Source organism: Podarcis bocagei (assembly GCF_964188305.1).
Source record: "Podarcis bocagei genome assembly, chromosome: 2".
Lineage (NCBI taxonomy): Eukaryota > Metazoa > Chordata > Lepidosauria > Squamata > Lacertidae > Podarcis > Podarcis bocagei.
Genome location: NC_138126.1, coordinates 71318015 through 71336781, shown reverse-complemented (window position 1 = coordinate 71336781; position 18767 = coordinate 71318015). Strand labels below are relative to the sequence as shown.

Below are 18767 nucleotides of genomic sequence, written 5' to 3'. Positions count from 1 at the left end.
CAGTAAACCCAATTAGTATGTGGCTAAACTTGGAAGACCAAAGGGAATTGGATTAGTACTGAGAAAGACAAAGAAGCAATTAAAGCACCGCTATTACGAGAGACACATTTAATTAACATGCACTGTTTTTATTTTCTTTCATGTTTGAAAAGCTAGGGAACTGACCTCCATTTTGTGTCTGGAGACTGCAAGAACCCACTCATTGTGCTGACTATGAACAAGACAGATGGAAAAGGCCTTCAACAGAACTAGGCATGAGGACTCTCTGAAAACAACAGCACTCCTTTCGGGTGATTTTGGCTAAAGGCTCATGAAAGGATTTGCATTAAGGGATGATAAAGAATATTGCAATGTCTCTTTGTGGCAAAATCTGGACCCATAAACTCCATTACGCTTCAAGAGTAATGCATGCTCCTTCCTAAGCACCCCAGAATTTCTCAATTAAAACCTGTCTGGAGGAAGATTGATAAATCCTAATGATTAACATCAATGTAGCCATAATGTGTCAGCCATCCCAGCCCCACTTTCCCTACAGGTATTTACAGACTGCCTGACAAATGTGACCTGGCATATAATTGGCTAGAAGGTGCCAGCTACCACTAAAATGCTTTTAAAAAGGACTAGGAAAATGGTCCTTTTCATCAGAAAACCCTGCAACTGGCCAGCTATGCTGTGTTACTCATGAGGAGACCAGAAGCCTGTTTGTCAGTAACTTGTTCAGACCATTCTTAGTTGGTGGAGCAATTTGTCTTGTTCAGGATAAGATAGAGTTAGAGAGTTCCTTTTGCTTTCAGTATTTTGCTTTCTCCCTTTGTTCTCTCCCTTGCCTTTTTCATTCCTAAGAAACATTATGTAATTTGACAAGTTGGGTCTTGAGTTCACAGCTGCCAACTCACAGGCTTGGTAGAAAAAACCCCGTGTGCCTAAGGCACCTTGTTCATGCTACAGAGCTATAGGAACTGGGGCTGACAGAGAAAAGCAGGCTGCTCTGTTCACTGGGACAGGCAGAGAGGTGGGCACCAGCTCTGCTTGCCTTGTAAATGGAGAGGAATCTTGGTGGTGGTGGTGAAACAATTTTATTTTACCTCAGGGAGTGTCAAGTAAACTGGATGCTTTCTCTAAGAGTTTCTGGAAAGTCCCAGAATTCCCTCTCATTTGGGGCCTGGAGGAGAGTGATTACCAGGCAGCTTGGCACATGCCTGGCCTACTTCACAAGGCAATTGTGTATGGAAGGGCATAATTAGGCTTTCCTAGTCCCCCTTCCCTTCCCTTTACAATCTTGGCATCATGAACCCAGCCAGATCTATGGTGATTTGACTGAGACCAAACTCTTCCCAGTACACTCACGCTGAATAAAAGATGAAAAGGGAGGATATGTTGGCCTGTTATTGTATAAATTGGGCCCATGCTCGGTGCCTTGCCCACCATACATTCATTACCTGCTGGCAAAGTGTAGACCCAGTTCCCTACAGTAGTTTAATACACTCTTTGTAACCCCACCCCCCATCCCTGTGGGATTGCTAGCTGGGAATGGGTAATATAAATATGTCATGTCAGTGCTTCATCATCTTCATTGGTTTTCTGTCCACTGGCCTTGGGTCTAATTCTAAATGCTGGTCTTGACCTTCACTGCATAGGGCCAGGGAACCTGATGGACCACCTCTTCCAATATACCTTGCCTAGACCCATTTGGAGTGCCTTTGTTAGCTGCCCCATCAAATGAAAAACACAGGTGGCTATTAGTGAAAAGGACTTCTCAGTGGTGGCATTTCAGTTCTGAGACACCCTCTGCAGCAGAGCTAGCCTAGTGTCACCAGTTTTCCCTTTTCGGCATCAAACAAAGCCTCCCCCCCTCCCCGGGGCCTCTTAATACTTTCTGTATAGATTGTAACACTGTTCTAGATTTCTTGAGTCATCCCTTGTGCCATGAGATTTAGGCTGCATTATTTTTGTATTGTTCACTTTCATTTTGCTATCAATGAATTTTAATTTGCTTTATTCTGTGGTTGGAAAGCTGCCGGGAAAACAGCCTGTTATGGGGAAACTTATAATTATACATAATGAAATATCAAAGTGCTTCATTTTGGGCTAGATGATGTTTGTGAAGTGTAAACCCCCCCCCCCAATTACTCGTTTGCAAAACTATCATGAAAGAAAATAATGAGTTTACAAAGTGTTCTGAATAGTCCAGGGAACAAAAGGAACAGTGCTGAGGCAAAAACATCCCCCTCACCTTCGATTTCCCCATACAATGGTGATAAGCTCCTGTTATGAGAATCTGGCTAAAGCAATGCCTAGGAAATGAAACTGACAGCGCAATCCTACATGTTTCTACTCAAAATAATAGCCTGCAGGTCTAGAGATCTGTGGGGTTTCCAGTCATTGAGGATGGAGCAGGCTAGGAATGGGGATTTAGGGGCAGAGACAAGACCAGCACACACAGCCTACTCCTGTTGTGATTTCCAATTCAGATATAGCACCAAAACATGGCTCTTTTGAGCTTACTTGAAGGAAAGATGCTTCTGAATACAAGTTTTTGGAAACTGCAAGAGAGGAGAGTGCCATTGCACAGGTTATGCCTGTGTGCATCTCACAGGTATCAGGTTGGCCACTGTGAGAACAGGATGTGGGGTAGTTGAACTCACCCATTGCTACAACGCCTTCTGTTCTGGATTCTTCCTTGATTTCATACTTCAGCTCAAAATATACCTGAGTGTTTTGATCAGGGGGGACAATAGCACATCCCCGGTACTGAATTACTGTATAATTCTGTGGAGAAGTTTGCCCTTTTGGGGATTTCTAGCTTGCTGGACTCAGTGTTGTCTTTGATACACAGAGTGGCAGAATCTCTGGTACATCCCACTCTTTCCTACAGAGTTTATATCCAGAAATAACTCTGTCCCACAGGTTCTCTGTGTTCCACCAGATTTCTGTTATGCTAACTATATCAATGCTGTCTCCACCCAGAGTGCTACTTAACAGGCCTATTTTTTTAAAAGGGAATTGGTTTATTTGTGGGGTGGGTGGAACAAGGTACATTGCAGCCCATTCCCTGAGCAACTAAGAGGAGTGACCTTCAATGGCAGCCTATAGAGGAATAACATCACTACTTTTGATTTTCTTCCTTCCCACCTCTCACATACAAAGATGTGGCTGGAGATTCGTCTTGCCCAAGTGGCCATTTGGCATTTGATCGAAGCCTGTGGAGACTCCTTTGTGCTTCAGAAGAAGGGAACAAACATGCTTGTTCTCTTGGGATGTTGAGGGGGATGTTTCTGAAGACTGGCACATTCCATTCCCGGGTGGGGGCAAAGATAACATGATCTCTGAGGCATTGCCTTCCTCCCCTCACCCAAGTTTGCCCAGAGCTTAAAGACTTACATCTGCCACCATCCCTTGCCCCACAAAAGAGGTAGAAGCCTTTTCACAGAATTAACTGCTTAGGGTGGATTTTTCCCACAATACTAGATGGCCATCTCCCCATCGCTCATCAGATCTATTTGGGGAGCAGGGTGGGTGGCAAGGGATGATCTATATTTCCATTTTGGCACTGGGCTGGGTGTACTAGTTTCAACCCATGGTTAGGATAATTGTTCCGCACCTGCTGGTCTTCTGCACATTCCCCTACCTGTGGCAGTGCTGCCACCAGGGAAAGTTTGGTGGGCCTGATCAGGTCCTTGAGGTGGCAGTTCCCACCACCAGCCCCTGGGATGTGTGGTCCAGTGATCTAATATCCTGGATAAGCTTAAGTATTTCATTCTGTGATAGGTCTTCTACTCCTTTTGCTGAAAAGACCACAAGTCATTAAGGGCTAGGCCAGCTTGTGGAGATGGGGTGGGGCGGGGGGAGGAGATGCCATGGAGCACCTGTGACCTCTGTACTTGCCCAGGAAGGGAATGTGCCAGCCTTGAACACCCCCCTCAAGAACATCCCCCTCAACAACCCAAGAGAACAAGCATGTTTGTTCCCTTCTTCTGAAGCACAAAGGAGAATCCACCTTGTTCCACACCACAAATAAAACTAATTCCCTTCAAAAATAACCCTGTTGCTCCCACTCTGTTCTTCCCTTTTGCATAAGTTGCTGAGTGGGATGTGCTTTGAAGACATTTGGAGGCAGATATTTAAACTGGGCTGCTGCAACCCTGGACCATCATTCTCTCCCCCTGCACACGGTGTTCACGGTAAGAGCAGGAGAGAACCAGCTCCAGGATGATTGCTGTGCTGCTGCTGGTGTTTGGACTGACCCCTGCCTGCATATTTCCTGTCAGTGCTGACATCCCTGTGTACCCAAACTTTGACCCCCAAAAGGTAAGACGTTTACAGATGGGACTTTCAGACACATTAACAGGATGGGGAAGCCTTACCTAGATAGGATACCAATAGAGCAGCTTTGCTCTCCCCCAGACCCACAAGCTTGGTGATCAGCAAGCTGCCTGATTTTGATACATGCTCTTAGCTCTGGTAGGAAAATGCTAGAGATGAGTTGGGTTGCTTGTCAACTTTCTCTGCCCTATAAAATGTCAATCAAAATTCTTCTATTTTAGACTGTCGGGAAGTGGCACCCCATCGGGATAGCTTCCAAGGTGCCTGGGTTGACTGAGTATGATCAGAAAATATCACCGATGGACCACACGGTGGAGGTTTCGGATGGCGATATGACACTCACCGCTAATTATATGTCGTTAGTACCTTACAACTGATACCTCTCCTCCCATCATGCATAGGCTGGGGATTGAACCGGGGTCCTTGTGCATGCAAAGCAGGTGCTCTGCCACTGAGCCACAGCCCTGATTTCCCCTGAAATTGTTTTGAGATGCTTTGGAAAGGGCATAAAGTTTCTGGCACTGCCAGTCAGTGTAGACAATATTGAGCTGGATGCAGCAATGTCCAGATTTTGTATAGAGCTGCTGCTTAGGGAAGACCACATGTTTCCCATCCCACATTATCTCTCTCTCTCTCTCTCTCTCTTTTGGTCTTGTTTTATCTTAATATATCATAACGAGCCACTTAGGTTGGGCATAGTGATATAAATAAAACATATCTGGAATGCCAATGGAGACACTGAGTAATCCTGTGGAAACCATTTGATAATGTAGAGGCCTCCAAAAAGGCCTGTTCATTTGAAGGCATTGATAGCAACAGGGTGCCATTCCTCTTGACACTCTGGCTATCCTTCCCTCTGGTAAAGTCTAAGGCAGTGTTTCCCAACCACTGTTCCGCGGCACACTAGTGTGCCGCGAGATGTTGCCTGGAGGGAGGCGGGCGAGTCGGGCGGCGAGAGGCGGGGCGGCGGCGGCGAGGAGGAGAGGCCGCCCAGCGCGGGGCTCTCGCCATCTGCCTGCCTGGCTGGCTGCGAGCTCGGCGGGCAGCGCCTCCGTCCGCAGCGCCCGCCTCACGGCTCTCATTCCCTGCTCACCCAGCCAAGCCGCGCTCTCCTTCCTGCCTCGCTTTGCTGACTCCTCCCCCCCACCCCCAAAGCTTGGAGGTTCCCCGGCAAGGGGGAGGGAAAAAAATTGAAACTTACACTTTTGTGCGTCCCTCCCGGCGTGACGCTGCGCGCTGACGTCACGGGGCTGTAATGGTGGTGTGCCTCGAGATTTTTTCATCAAATAAGTGTGCCTTTGCCCAAAAAAGGTTGGGAAACACTGGTCTAAGGCATCTTACTGGTAATGTATTCTTCCATCAGTGGCTCTGACACCCTAAAAAATACACATGGGGGAAGCAAGGCAGAAGCAGGCTGGGTATCTGGTTTTGAAGTGCTTTCACTTAGCTCTCTTTTCCAGGGATGGTGTCTGCAAACAATCAGCTCTTGTGTTAAAGCACACTGACAAACCTGGTGTATTCGAATTTCCTGGTAAATATGACTACCATGAGCCACCCTATTACCTGATGAAAAAGTATGTTTTGTGATCGGAAGATCCAGATGCTGTGATTTGGGCAAATGTTCAAACATCTGTTCTTTTCCCCATTTACTTTTCCCATTTCTTTTGAGTGCAAAATCGAGTTATGAGGGGGAGAGCAGTGCAATCACTCACCCACCAATAAGGTTGTTTATTTTAGGAAATACATAACTTGCCTAGAAAAAGTGCTTTTTTCTGGGGGGGCACAGGGGTACACATACCCTTAAACATTTTGTCAATCTAAGTTTGGCCTCACTGAGGGGGCAGTATTTCAATATGAGTAGGAATATGAGAGGACCCCTAAACCTTTTTTTTTTGAAAGAAAGCACTGGGTCTTGCTAAACCTCGGTAGCCTAGAGAAAACAAAGGCAGCCATGCTTGCTCCAGAGTTCTTTTGGAAGATCGTTCCAAGCTGACCTCTCATCTTGAGATTCAAGAGAGAAGTGAGAGGAGGAGGAGGAGGTTGTAAAGAGGATGCAGCATAAGACTATCAGTCTAAATAACAAAGAGATAGGAAGGGCAAATGAGGAGTTAAAGGTACGTAACAGTCTGGTTATGTGGAAGTCCTTTACCTCGTGCAAACCCTTCTTTTGCAAGCTGATTTTCCCTCAGTTCAAACAAAACATATAAATATTTTTAAATCTCCTCCTGCGTTTTGTGATCTGAGAGCAAAAGAGCAGTATATGAAGGTTGGTAAAAGAGACATCATAATACAGTGGTGCCTTGGGTTAAGAACTTAATTCGTTCGAGAGGTCTGTTCTTAACCTGAAACTGTTCTTAACCTGAGGTACCACCTTAGCTAATGGGGTCTCCTGCTCCCGTTGCACCGCTGCCACGTGATTTCTGTTCTCATCCTGAAGCAAAGTTCTTGACCCGGTGTACTATTTCCACTTAGGAGGATATGATTTGCCTTGTTGCCATCCAAAATTAATCTTGGGCTTTTCACAATGGAAGAATCCTGCTTTCTGCTTTGATCTCTCCTCTGCTTAACCAGGAGGAACTTGAGTGTTTCACTCAAGGCTGCACAAGGGAGTTCTGGTTACAGCTGGGATCTATGTTCTCAGACCTGGGGAGCAGTCTTTGCTTCTTTATCACAGAATCCCTGGCAGCCAGACAACTGATGTTCATAGTACTGGGAAGAGACTCTGTCACCCTACAATCTTTATCTTGCAGCTGATCCTTTAAACTGATCCTTAAACAACAATTTTGTTACTTATATCCCATCCATCTGACCGTGTTACCCCAGCCACTGTGGGCGGCTCTCAACAAAGTTAAGGAGGAGCAGAAGGGGTGGTGAGTTCTCACTGTCTGGAGCCTCTCTGCCACCTGCTTGCTCTTCTAGTCTCCAAACAGGGTCTCAGGTCCCCCCTCCTCCCTGCCACTTACAGTGGTAACTCTAGTTGTGGACACAATATGTTCTGGGGTGCCGTTTGCACCCCTAAAAGTCCGCAACTAGAGTGCTGCTTCTGTGCAAGCCTGGAGTGCACACGGCCATTCTGCGCATGTGCGAAGCGTGCAGAATGCATCTGCAACATGAAGCGAACGCAACATGAAGTGAACGCAACTAGAGGTATGACTGTATTGAGAAAGAGGCAGGGGGGTGTCCTTCCTCAAAGCAAGGCCTTCTGGGGCAGGGGTTGAGAGAGTGTCCACATAATCATACATTTCCTATGTAACTAGTCAACATTTACATTTAACTTTATATTTTCAGCATAGTACTTGCAGCCTTGGCCACACAAACACCTTCCTTTTAGGAAGGACGCCCTTTTCTCTGACTGAAGAGCTGGAGGAGTCTGCCATGCCTAACACCATGGCTAAAAGAGGGGGAAAGTAAGACAGGCAGCAAGATGAAATGTGTGGGGGTGAAGGAATGCTGGTCCCCACTGCCTGCTTTAGGGAGGGCAATCTGTGGCAGTGGACCTGGGCAGGACACTTATTAAGTCCTGGAGATTCACCTCCCTTGAAACTCTGAAGACATATTAATGAGGAGGTGGGAGAAAGAATGATTAATTAAGGTGACTAAGAGTGGCTGATCCCCATTTTCCTGCCCCCCCTCCACTAACAGCCAAGAAATGAGGAACCCGCTTCCTTCAGTTGATATCTTGTGTTGCTTCCTGTATAGATGGTATTGCCCACATGATGGATATTGATTATGAAAAGTATATCATTATGGACAAGAAGAAATTAGAACATGAAACTATGTATCTGTCTGGTATGTGTTATGGCAATGAATTTTATTTTTATTTATTAAATACAGCTTTTCACCCATAGATCTCAGAGCAGTTCGCAACATAAAAGAAACAAACCAATACCCCTCACCCCTGTGGCATATCTGTGGTTCAGCAAAATGGACGCTTATTAGTTAGTTAGTGTTGCTCTTTTCCAACTCACTCTTCAGCCACAAAGAAGTTACAAATCTCTCTCTCTCTCTCTCTCTCTCTCTCTCTCTCTCTCACACACACACACACACACACACACACACACACACACACAGCCTAAAAGTCACAAAAGGAGAATGGGTTGGGAGGAGAGGAAAGAAGCAAACTCAGTTTCAAGTTCTGAGTTTCAAGTTTTTCTGTGGACCAGCCAGAGCAGGAAAAGTTCAAAGGAAGGAGACGGAGCCAGTGCTGCTCCTCACTCTGCTGTGCTGAAGGAGTTGGCCCTGCCCTGCCTTTTCCATCTGTAGTATAGTTTGGTGGCTGGTGGAAGGTTTTGCCTAAAACATCTGGACGGATACCCTAAGTTTATGGGAGGATACCCTAAGTTCTGTTCAATCCAATTACGGCTCTAGTTAACATACAAAAATAGAATACAAAATTATTGAATATCTTTATCTATACTTATCTGGCTAATATACACCCCCCTCTTTTTTGCTGTCACAGTCACCTATACTGTACAGAGTTAAAAAGAAGGAGGAAAACCTATTTAAAATCTTGACTACAATAATCTTCTAGAATAAAAAGTGGAGAATGGAATAATCAGCCCTTCCCGGGATGAAGGAATATCTTTTTTGGAAAAGGGGGTTGAACCCAAAAGAATGGCCACTTTAGCACTTCACATGAAGATAACAGGTGTCCCCAAAATAAAAGGAAACAGGGGGCTGCAATATTAACAATGATCCAGCAGAAAGAGCAGCTACCATAAAGCCTCCCACTAGCAAATAGGCACAGTCAGCACCTGTGTAGGCTTTCAGTTCCTTTAAGATCAGGCATGGACAAACTTGGCCCTCCAGATGTTTTGGGACTACAACTCCCATCATCCCTAGCTAGCAGGACCAGTGGTCATGGATGATGGGAATTGTAGCCCCAAAACCTCTAGAGGGCCAAGTTTGGCCAAGCCTGCTTAGATCCTCTTCTCTGGTTTCATGAAATGTGTGGGGGTTCTGTTCCTGACTGTCTAATGGACAATCCAGAGAAGATGGCAGGAAGAAGAGACTTTGGGTGCTCTATAGACATAAAACAGTTATTTCAGCCTTTCTGGGAACAACAATTTACTCAACCTTTGCTTGTGTTTAAAGCTAGGGGATCGGAAGTGGGAGATGACATCAAAGAAAAATTCAAGAAATTAGCCTTGGAGCAAAACTATCCTGAGGCACACATCAAATACTTTGGGAACGTTGGTAAGGGAACCTGATCTCAATATTTTTTTATTGTAGGTGTGTATAAATGTCTCTGTGTGAAACAGAATCTGAGGAGCTATATTTAGTCTCAGAGAGATTCACAAATCTGGATCACCACTACAGTTTGAGTACAGTGGTACCTCATTTGCTGAATGCTTCAGAAGTTGAACATTTTGGTTTTTGCCGAAAACCTGGAAATAAATGCTTCTGATTTGAATGCACCTCGGAAGTCGAACGGCTACTGAAGCTCATTTCTCAATTGTCTCAAATGAATTTGCTGACTGCCCATTGTGCCTTGGTTGTCGAGCGCTTCAGAAGTCGAATAGTCTTCTGGAACAGATTATGTTTGACAACCGAGGTACCACTGTAGTTAAATCACTGAAATTAACTGAGGTCTGATTTCCATGCTTAATCATAATTAAAGCACCTGAAGCTATCAGGAATTGAGTGGGGGGTTGATTTGCTAAGGGCAGCAGACAATTTGGACCTAGCTGTGGGAATGGATAGGAAGGAGTTTGTTCTACATCCCTCAGCTGGGGTGGTGTGTGTGGTGGGACTCCAGCAATTCTGGCTCCTGGGTAGGGTCTGTCTAGAGACCAGCTGAGGGACGTGGGTGGCGCTGTGGTCTAAACTGCTGAGCCTCTTGGGCTTGCCAATCAGAACGCTGGCAGTTGGAATCCCTGCAACTGGGTGAGCTCCTGTTGTTCTGTCCAAGCTCCTGCCAATCTAGCATTTCGAAAGCACGCCAGTTCAAATAGATAAATAGGAACCGCTGCGGTGGGAATGTGAATGGCATTTCCATGATCTCTGCCTTCATCATTGTGTTCCGTTGCAGCAAAAGCTGAAGGCAGCCCTGTTTAGGGAAGGTTTTAATGTTTAATAGACTATTGTATTTTAATATTCTGTTGGAAGCCGCCCAGAGTGGCTGGGAAAACCCAGCCAGATGGGTGAGGTATAAATAATAAATTATGATTAATATTATTATTATTATGTCATGCTGGCCACATGACCCGGAAAGCTGTCTGTGGACAAATGCCGGCTCCCTCGGCCTGAAACAAGATGAGCACCCCAACCCCACAGTCACCATTGACTGGATTTAACTGTCCAGGGGTCCTTTACCCTTACCTTTCTACCTAGTTCCCAGCTCTAGATGATGGCCTGGTTAGGACTAGCAACTCTGTCTTCGGCTGCCTTATGGAACTCAGATTCCAGTTAATTAGAATTAAAGTAGCTTCAGTCCAAGCTGCAAGGAAGCAGCTTCCACTTGGCTGGAGACTGGGGAAAAATCCCAGCCCAAAAGTTACGCATGGGATGCTGGCCTAGGTGGCTATCGTATTTGAAGGTTCATATTCCCCCCAAGACCTTAATGAGGACTCGTCCTTCCTGGCCACATATCAAAACCTTTTCTTGCTGCTGTCAGTATACTTGGCTGCTTCTGCTCTTTGTTTTTTACACCTCTGTATTGTCTATTTTATCTGCTCTTCTTTCATTGGCATAAATTTTAATAGGCTCTGTTTCACACCCCCAAAATTTCTGCATTTATTAACTGTGTTGAGTGGCTCAGTTTTGAACTAGAATGGTGAGATACACATGTTCCTCACAGTGGCTGACCCATTAAGGCAAATAGGACACGCTCCCACCAGCCTTAGTCTGCCCCTAGGGAGTCTTCACATGCCCACCTTCTTACTGACCACCAGCCAAGGAGTGGAACTCCTTGAGAGCTTCCTCCTTCATCTCAGTGTTGCCCCTGCAGAACTCAGTAGGCGGGGGCCTCTCATTGGCTGTAGTTGCAGCTGTCATTTGCTCTGGCTCCATCTGCTGTTGGCCTCCCTGCCTCCCATGCCACCAATCCCAATGGGCATTATCTGCCACTGATTCCAAATAAAGAAATACATATGAGTTGCTCACATTTTCTTCCTCCTTACCACTTTCCCTGACACTCTTTTCTTCCTTTATCCCACAGAACAATGCACTCCAAAAGCTGCTTAATAACCAGATACAGCATTTCTCCATATATATTTGCAGCATTGGTTAATAATCAGAAACACCCAATAATCATTGCTCTTTCTGGATGGTGGAGATGATGATGACTACGGATCAATGCCTCTGTCCACTCACCACATTTCTGGCTTGTAGAAATTGATGCAAGTAGAACAACAACGTCTTTGGGTTCCTCTCTCTCCTGAAACTATTTTTAAAATAAATACATTGCTTAGATCTTGCAAACTTTGTCAGAAGCATTATTGGAAGGCAAAATGGTAGAAGATAAACATATATGAATCTATCAAGCAGCCAAAGCACCTGCTCAGTGAGTGCTCAGCTGTAGAGGTCGCCAATATGGTTCTCCAACTTTGGCCATCCATGCCCATTGGCCAGGCTGACTGGGACTGATAGCACTGATGGATGGGGTTCAACAACCTATGAAGCTCACCATGTTGGCCACCCCTTGTCTACTCTGCATTGGGAGTAGCTCTCCAGAATCTTGGAATGAGAAAGGCTTTGCCCATGACATGCTCTTCCTTTAATTGGAGGTGCCAGAGAGAGGCACCTCCTGCATGTGAGCCAGTGCTCCACCCATTCCGAAAAGCCTTGGAATGAGAACTGTGTAAAGGGAAATGGGTACAGAAGGGCGAGAGAATATAAGTGAGTGGCTGGTTGTAATTCAAAAAAGAAAGACTGATGGAGAAAGGTGAGAAGAGAAACTGAGAGGGACAAAATAGCAGGGCAGAGAAGAAAAAGGGGAAGAGGAAATAGAATAATAACAGAATAATGTAATGCTCAACTGCCTAAGGCCTGGACAAATATAGATGTTTCAACCCCAATTCCTCGAGAGAGAAGGTTTTGGCAAATGACATAGCCAATTGCCTGTGTTGTAACCCTCCATACCTGACTGGCTGCAGAAGCATTACAATTAAATAATTTAAAGTGGATTGGTTACATCTTACTATGAATGCCAATTTCACCATTCCTTTCATTTGGTGCAGGGATTTTATTTTAAGTAGAAACAGGAGTCGGCTTTTGCACCTACACATAAAAACACACCACTTTTATTTGTTCTCCAAAACATGGAGGGGAGGAAGAAGGAAAAGTGAGACATTCTGCGATAAAATCAGAAATGGCTCCTGTAATTCCAGGACTGTCCCTGGAAAATTGGGACATGTTGAAAGTATGCCATAATGGGCAGTTTTTACTTTGAGTAAAGATTTATGCCCCTTCATGGATCTCTGCCTTGTCATGGTGAAGGGGCTTGAATAACTCAAAGAAGCTATGAGCTTTGCCATGTAGGGCCACCCAAGACAGATAGGTCATAGGGGAAAGTTTTGACTAAACGTGATCCACCTGGAGCAGGAACTGGCAAGCCACTCCAGTATCCCTGCAAAAAAAACCTCCATGGGCAATAACAACACGCATATAAAAGTTATGATGCTGGAAGACGAGCCCTTCAGGTCAGAAGGCGTCCAACATGCTACTGAGGAAGAGCGGAGGACAAGTACAAGTAGATTCAGAGCTGATGAAGCTGCTGGGTCAAAGCCAAAATGTCGCTCAGTTGCGGATATGCCTGGAAGTGAAAGGAAAGTCCAATGCTGTAAAGAAAAATATTGTATAGGAACCTGGAATGTAAGATCCATGAATCATGGTAAGCTGGATGTGGTCAAGCCTGAGATGGCAAGAAAAAATATTGTCATCTTGGGCATCAGTGAACTAAAATGGAAGGGAATGGGCAAATTCAGTTCAGATGATCATCATATCTACTACTGTGGGCAAAAATCCTGTAGAAGAAATGGAGTAGCCCTCGTAGTCAACAAAAGAGTGGCAAAAGCTGTACTGGGACACAATCTAAAAAATGATAGCATGACCTCGATAAAAATCCAAGGCAGACCTTGTAACATCACAGTAATACATGTTTATGCACCAACTACCAATGCTGAAGAAAATAGATCAGTTCTATGAACACTTAGAACACCTCCTAGAACTAACACCAAAGAAAGACGTTCTTCTCATTATAGGGGATTGGAATGCTAAAGTAGGGAATCAAGAGATGAAAGGAACAACTGGCCAGTTTGGCCTTGGAGTTCAAAACGAAGCAGGGCAAAGACCAATAGAGTTCTGTCAAGAGAACAAGCTGGTCATCACAAACACTCTTTTCCAACAACGCAAGAGACAACTCTACACATGGACATCACCAGATGGGCAGCATCGAAATCAGATTGATTATATTCTCTGCAGCCAAAGAATGAGAAGCTCTATACAGTCAGCAAAAACTATATCTGGAGCTGACTGTGGCTCAGATCATCAGTTTCTTATAGCAAAATTCAAGCTTAAACTGAAGAAAGTAAGGAAAACCACTGGGCTAGTAAGATACAATCTAAATCAAATCCCTTATGAATACACAGTGGAAGTGAGGAACAGATTTAAGGATTTATATTTGGTGGACAGAGTGCCTGAAGAACTATGGATGGAAGCTCGTAATATCATATAGGAGGCAGCAATGAAAACCATCCCAATGAAAAGGAAATGCAAGAAAGCAAAGTAGCTGTCCTGTGAGGCCTTACAAATCGCAGCGGAGGGAAGGCAAGCAAAATACAAGGGAGATCGTGAAGAATACAGGAAATTGAATGCAGACTTCCAAAGAATAGCAGGGAGAGACAAGAGGGCTTTCTTAAATGAGCAGTGCAAAGAAATAGCGAGAAACAATAGAATGGGAAAAACCAGAGATCTGTTCAAGAAATTGGAGATATGAAAGGAACATCTCATGCAAAGATTACCATAATAAAGGACAAAAGTGGTAAGGACCTAACAGAAGCAGAAGACATCAAGAAGAGGTGGCAAGAATACACAGAGGAATTATACCAGAAAGATATGGATGTCTCGTACACCCCAGGTAGTATGGTTGCTGACCTTGAGGCAGACATCCTGGAGAGTGAAGTCAAATGGGCCTTAGAAAGCACTGCTAATAACAAGGCCAGTGGAAGTGATGGTATTCCAGCTGAACTATTTAAAATCTTAAAAGATGCTGCTGTTAAGGTGCTACACTCAGTATGCCAGCAAGTTTGGAAAACTCAGCAGTGGCCAGAGGACTGGAGAAGACCAGTCTACATCCGAATCCCAAAGAAGGGCAGTGCCAAAGAATGCTCCAACCACCACACAATTGCACTCCTTTCACACGCTAGAAAAGTTATGCTTAAAATTCTACAAGGCAGGCTTAAGCAGTATGTGGACCAAGAACTCCCAGAAGTGCAAGCTGGATTTTGAAGGGGCAGAGGAACCAGAGATCAAATTGCAAACATGCGCTGGTTTATGGGGAAAGCTAGAGAGTTCCAGAAAGACATCTACTTCTGCTTCATTGACTATACAAAAGTCTTTGACTGTGTCGACCATTGCAAACTATGGCAAGTTCTGAAAGAAATGGGAGTGCCTTGGCATTCTTTATTTTGCGCTTAACAAGATCAGTTTCTATTCTCATATACTGTGATACCTTCTGTCTCTTTTGTAAAACTAAATACTGCTTGAGCTCATTCACGAATATTGTTGCACGCCACCCCAGTCTCCGAGCGGTGTGAGATGCCAGGAGTTCCACGTGCTCATCCAGGGTTCAAATTTCCTTGGAATGAGATACAGAGGAGACTGTGGTGTCTTTAGGATGTATGGTTTATTTATACATATATACAACCTGAGCCTACGATCGAGGGGCTCACCGCATTATCACCCCAAGAGGGTTTTGCTTCACCCATAGCCACAAGTCTTGGATTCAAGCAAACTTCAAGGATGTTTCTCCCTCACAGGCTTCAGCCCACTTCTTCCTCCAGCTTCTAGCTTGCACACACCAAAAAAACCCAACACCCTCACCTCTGTCCCTTTTCTAAGTATTAGCGAGTTGAGGGATGGCCCCCCACTCATTTGTCACCTGGCACACAACCACTTCCTTTGTCACCTTAACAACCCATATTTAGAGTGCCAATATCAAGAAACTGATGTGGCTATTCCAACAATTTGAATCCTTCCTTAGATTATTGCTGGATCTAGAAATTAGAAGGGTCTTGGCATGCAGCCCCCTCCCTCCAATAATAATAATATATTTAAATGTAGCATTCTGCTACAGTATTTAGCTCAATCCAAATAAAACAGAGACACTGCTGTGTTCTTCATCCAAACATGTGGGCAACATGTCTGGATCAAGTCACAATGAGACATCAATTTGGCAGCGTACGGGTATTTCTGAATCGATCATTGCTGCTGGAGATACAAATAGTCTCCATGACATGGAGTGCTTTCCACCAGCTTTGGCTGGTGGCTCACCTGCTGACCCTACTTAGATAGGAACAGCTATGCTTTGTTAGCTGCCTCATCAAATGAAAAACACAGGTGGCTATTAGTGAAAAGGAGTTGTCAGTGGTGGCATTTCAGTTCTGGGACACCCTCTGCAGCAGAGCTAGCCTAGTGCTTGCAGTTTTCACTTTTGGCCTGAAGCAAAGCCAGGTCTCTTAGAACTTTCTGTATAGATTGTAACACTGTTCTAGATTTCTTGAGTCATACCTTGTGCCATAATAATAATAATAATAATAATAATAATAATAATAATAATAATAATAATAATTTATTATTTATACCCCACCCATCTGGCTGGGCTTCCCCAGCCACTCTGGGCGGCTTCCAAAAAAATATTAAAATACTGTGACACATCAAACATTAAAAGCTTCCCTAAACAGGGCTGCCTTCAGATGTCTCCTAAAAGTGTGGTAGTTGTTGTTCTCTTTGACATCTGATAGGAGGGCGTTCCACAGGGAGGGCGCCACTACCGAGAAGGCCCTCTGCTAGTTCCCTGTAACGTGGCTTCTCGCAGTGAGGGAACTGCCAGAAGGCCCTCGGTGCTGGACCTCAGTGTCCAGGTAGAACAATGGGGGTGGAGACGCTCCTTCAGATATAGTGGACCGAGGCCATTTAGGACTTTAAAGGCCAGCATCAACACTTTGAATTGTGCTTGGAAACGTACTGGGAGCCAATGTAGGTCTTTCAAGACCGGTGTTATATTGTCTCAGCGGCCACTCCCAGTCACCAGTCTAGCTGCCGCATTCTGGATTAGTTGATGTTTCTGGGTCACCTTCAAAGGTAGCCCCACGTAGAGCGCATTGCAATAGTCCAAGCGGGAGATAACCAGAGCATGCACCACTCTTGCGAGGCAGTCCGCAGGCAGATAGGGTGTCAGCCTGCGTACCAGATGGAGCTGGTAAACAGCTGCCCTGGACACCGATTTGACCTGTGCCTCCATGGACAGCTGTGAGTCCAAAATGACTCCCAGGCTGCGCACCTGGTCCTTCAGGGGCACAGTTACCCCATTCAGGACCAGGGAATCCTCCACACCTGCCCGCCTCCTGTCCCCCCAAAACAGCACTTCTGTCTTGTCAGGATTCAACCTCAATCTGTTAGCCGCCATCCATCCTCCAACCGCCTCCAGACACTCACACAGGACCTTCACCGCCTTCACTGGTTCTGATTTAAAAGAGAGGTAGAGCTGGGTATCATCCGCATACTGATGGACACCCAGGCCAAACCCCCTGATGATCTCTCCCAGCAGCTGCATATAGATGTTTAAAAGCATGGGGGAGAGGACAGAACCTTGAGGCACCCCAGAAGTGAGAGCCCAGGGGTCTGAACACTCATTCCCCCCACCACTTTCTAAACAGGGCCCAGGATGAAGGAGCGGAACCACTGTATAACCGTGCCCCCAGCTCCCAGCCCCTCAAGACGGTCCAGAAGGATGCTATGGTCGATGGTATCAAACGCCGCTGAGAGATCCAGCAGAACTAGGAAACAGCTCTCACCTTTGTCCCTAGCCCGCCGGAGATCATCAACCAGTGCGACCAAGGCAGTTTCAGTCCCATGATGAGGCCTGAATCCTGACTGGAAGGGACCCAAATGGCCTGCTTCTTCCAGGCGTGCCTGGAGTTGTTCAGCAACCACTCGCTCAATCACCTTGCCCAAGAATGGAAGATTTGAGACTGGCCGATAGTTGGCCATCGTGGCCGCATCTAAGATGGTTTTTTAAGAAGTGGTTTAATAACCGCCTCTTTCAGCGGGTCTGGGAAGGCTCCCTCATGGAGGGAAGTATTCACCACCCCACAAAGCCCATCACCCAGCCCTTCCCGGCTAGCTTTTATAAGCCAGGATGGGCAAGGATCAAGGAGACAGGTGGTTGGTTTCACTGTCCACATCCTCAGAGGTAACAGATTGGAACTGATCCCACGCAACTTGACTAGACAGGACTCTAGCACTCTCCCGCCCTCGCCCTGCTCCCACGGTGGAGTCTACCTCTTTCCGAATCTGAGCGACTTTATGTGCAAAAAAACTTTGCAAAATGATTGCATGAGTTTTAGGCTGTATTATTTTTGTATTGTTCACTTTTATTTTGCCATCAATGAATTTTAATTTGCTTTATTCTGTGGTTGGAAAGCTGCCTGGAAAACATCCTGTTATGGGGCAACTTATAAATATTATAAATAATGAAATATCAATGTGCTTCATTTTGGACTGGACAATGTTTGTGAAGTGTAAAGCCCCTGCCCCCGCCACCCACTACTTGTTTGCAAAACTATCATGAAAGAAAATAGCGAGGGTAGTTGAACTCATCCATTGCTACAATGCCTTCTATTTAGGATTCTTCCCTTTCACCCATTCCCACAACCCTTCTGAGTAATACCCTTCCCCACCCTCTCACTATATATAAAGGTCTGGTGACTTCTTTTTCAGTGTATCTGAAGAAGCGTGCATGCACACAAAAGCTCATACCAAGAACAAATTTAGTTGGTCTCTAAGGTGCTACTGGACTATATCTATCTATCTATCTATCTGTCTATCTATCTATCTATCTATCTATCTATCTATCTATCTATCTATCATCTATATCTATCTATCTATCATCTATCTATCTATCTATCTATCTATCTATCTATCTATCTATCTATCTATCATCTATCTATCTATCTATCTATCTATCTATCTATCTATCTATCTCTATCCTCTATCTATCTATCATCTATCTAATCTATCTATCTATCTATCTATCTATCATCTATCTATCTATCTATCATCTATCTATCTATCTATCATCTATCTATCTATCTATCTATCATCTATCTATCTATCTATCTATCTATCATCTATCTATCTATCTATATCTATCATCTATCTATCTATCATCTATCATCTATCTATCTATCTATCATCTATCTATCTATCATCTATCTATCTAT

General features: G+C 44.9%; 1 protein-coding gene across 2 annotated transcripts in view; it reads left to right on the top strand.

The window, feature by feature from the left end:
• Positions 1-925: 925 nt before the first annotated feature.
• The window catches only part of LOC308582482 (epididymal secretory protein 4-like), a 33337-nt gene continuing 15495 nt past the window's right edge, over positions 926-18767 (top strand). The window contains exons 1-6 of one of the 2 annotated variants that reach the window (XM_081185695.1): positions 4116-4308; positions 4545-4681; positions 5784-5854; positions 8023-8112; positions 9418-9519; positions 11483-11745. In XM_081185695.1, the coding sequence (XP_081041821.1) occupies positions 4210-4308; positions 4545-4681; positions 5784-5854; positions 8023-8112; positions 9418-9519; positions 11483-11508 (525 nt within the window). In that variant the 5' untranslated portion in view covers positions 4116-4209 and the 3' untranslated portion in view covers positions 11509-11745. Of the gene's footprint in view, positions 1013-4078; positions 4309-4544; positions 4682-5783; positions 5855-8022; positions 8113-9417; positions 9520-11482; positions 11746-18767 lie in introns of those variants that run through there. The other variant, XM_081185697.1, reaches the window with a different exon arrangement.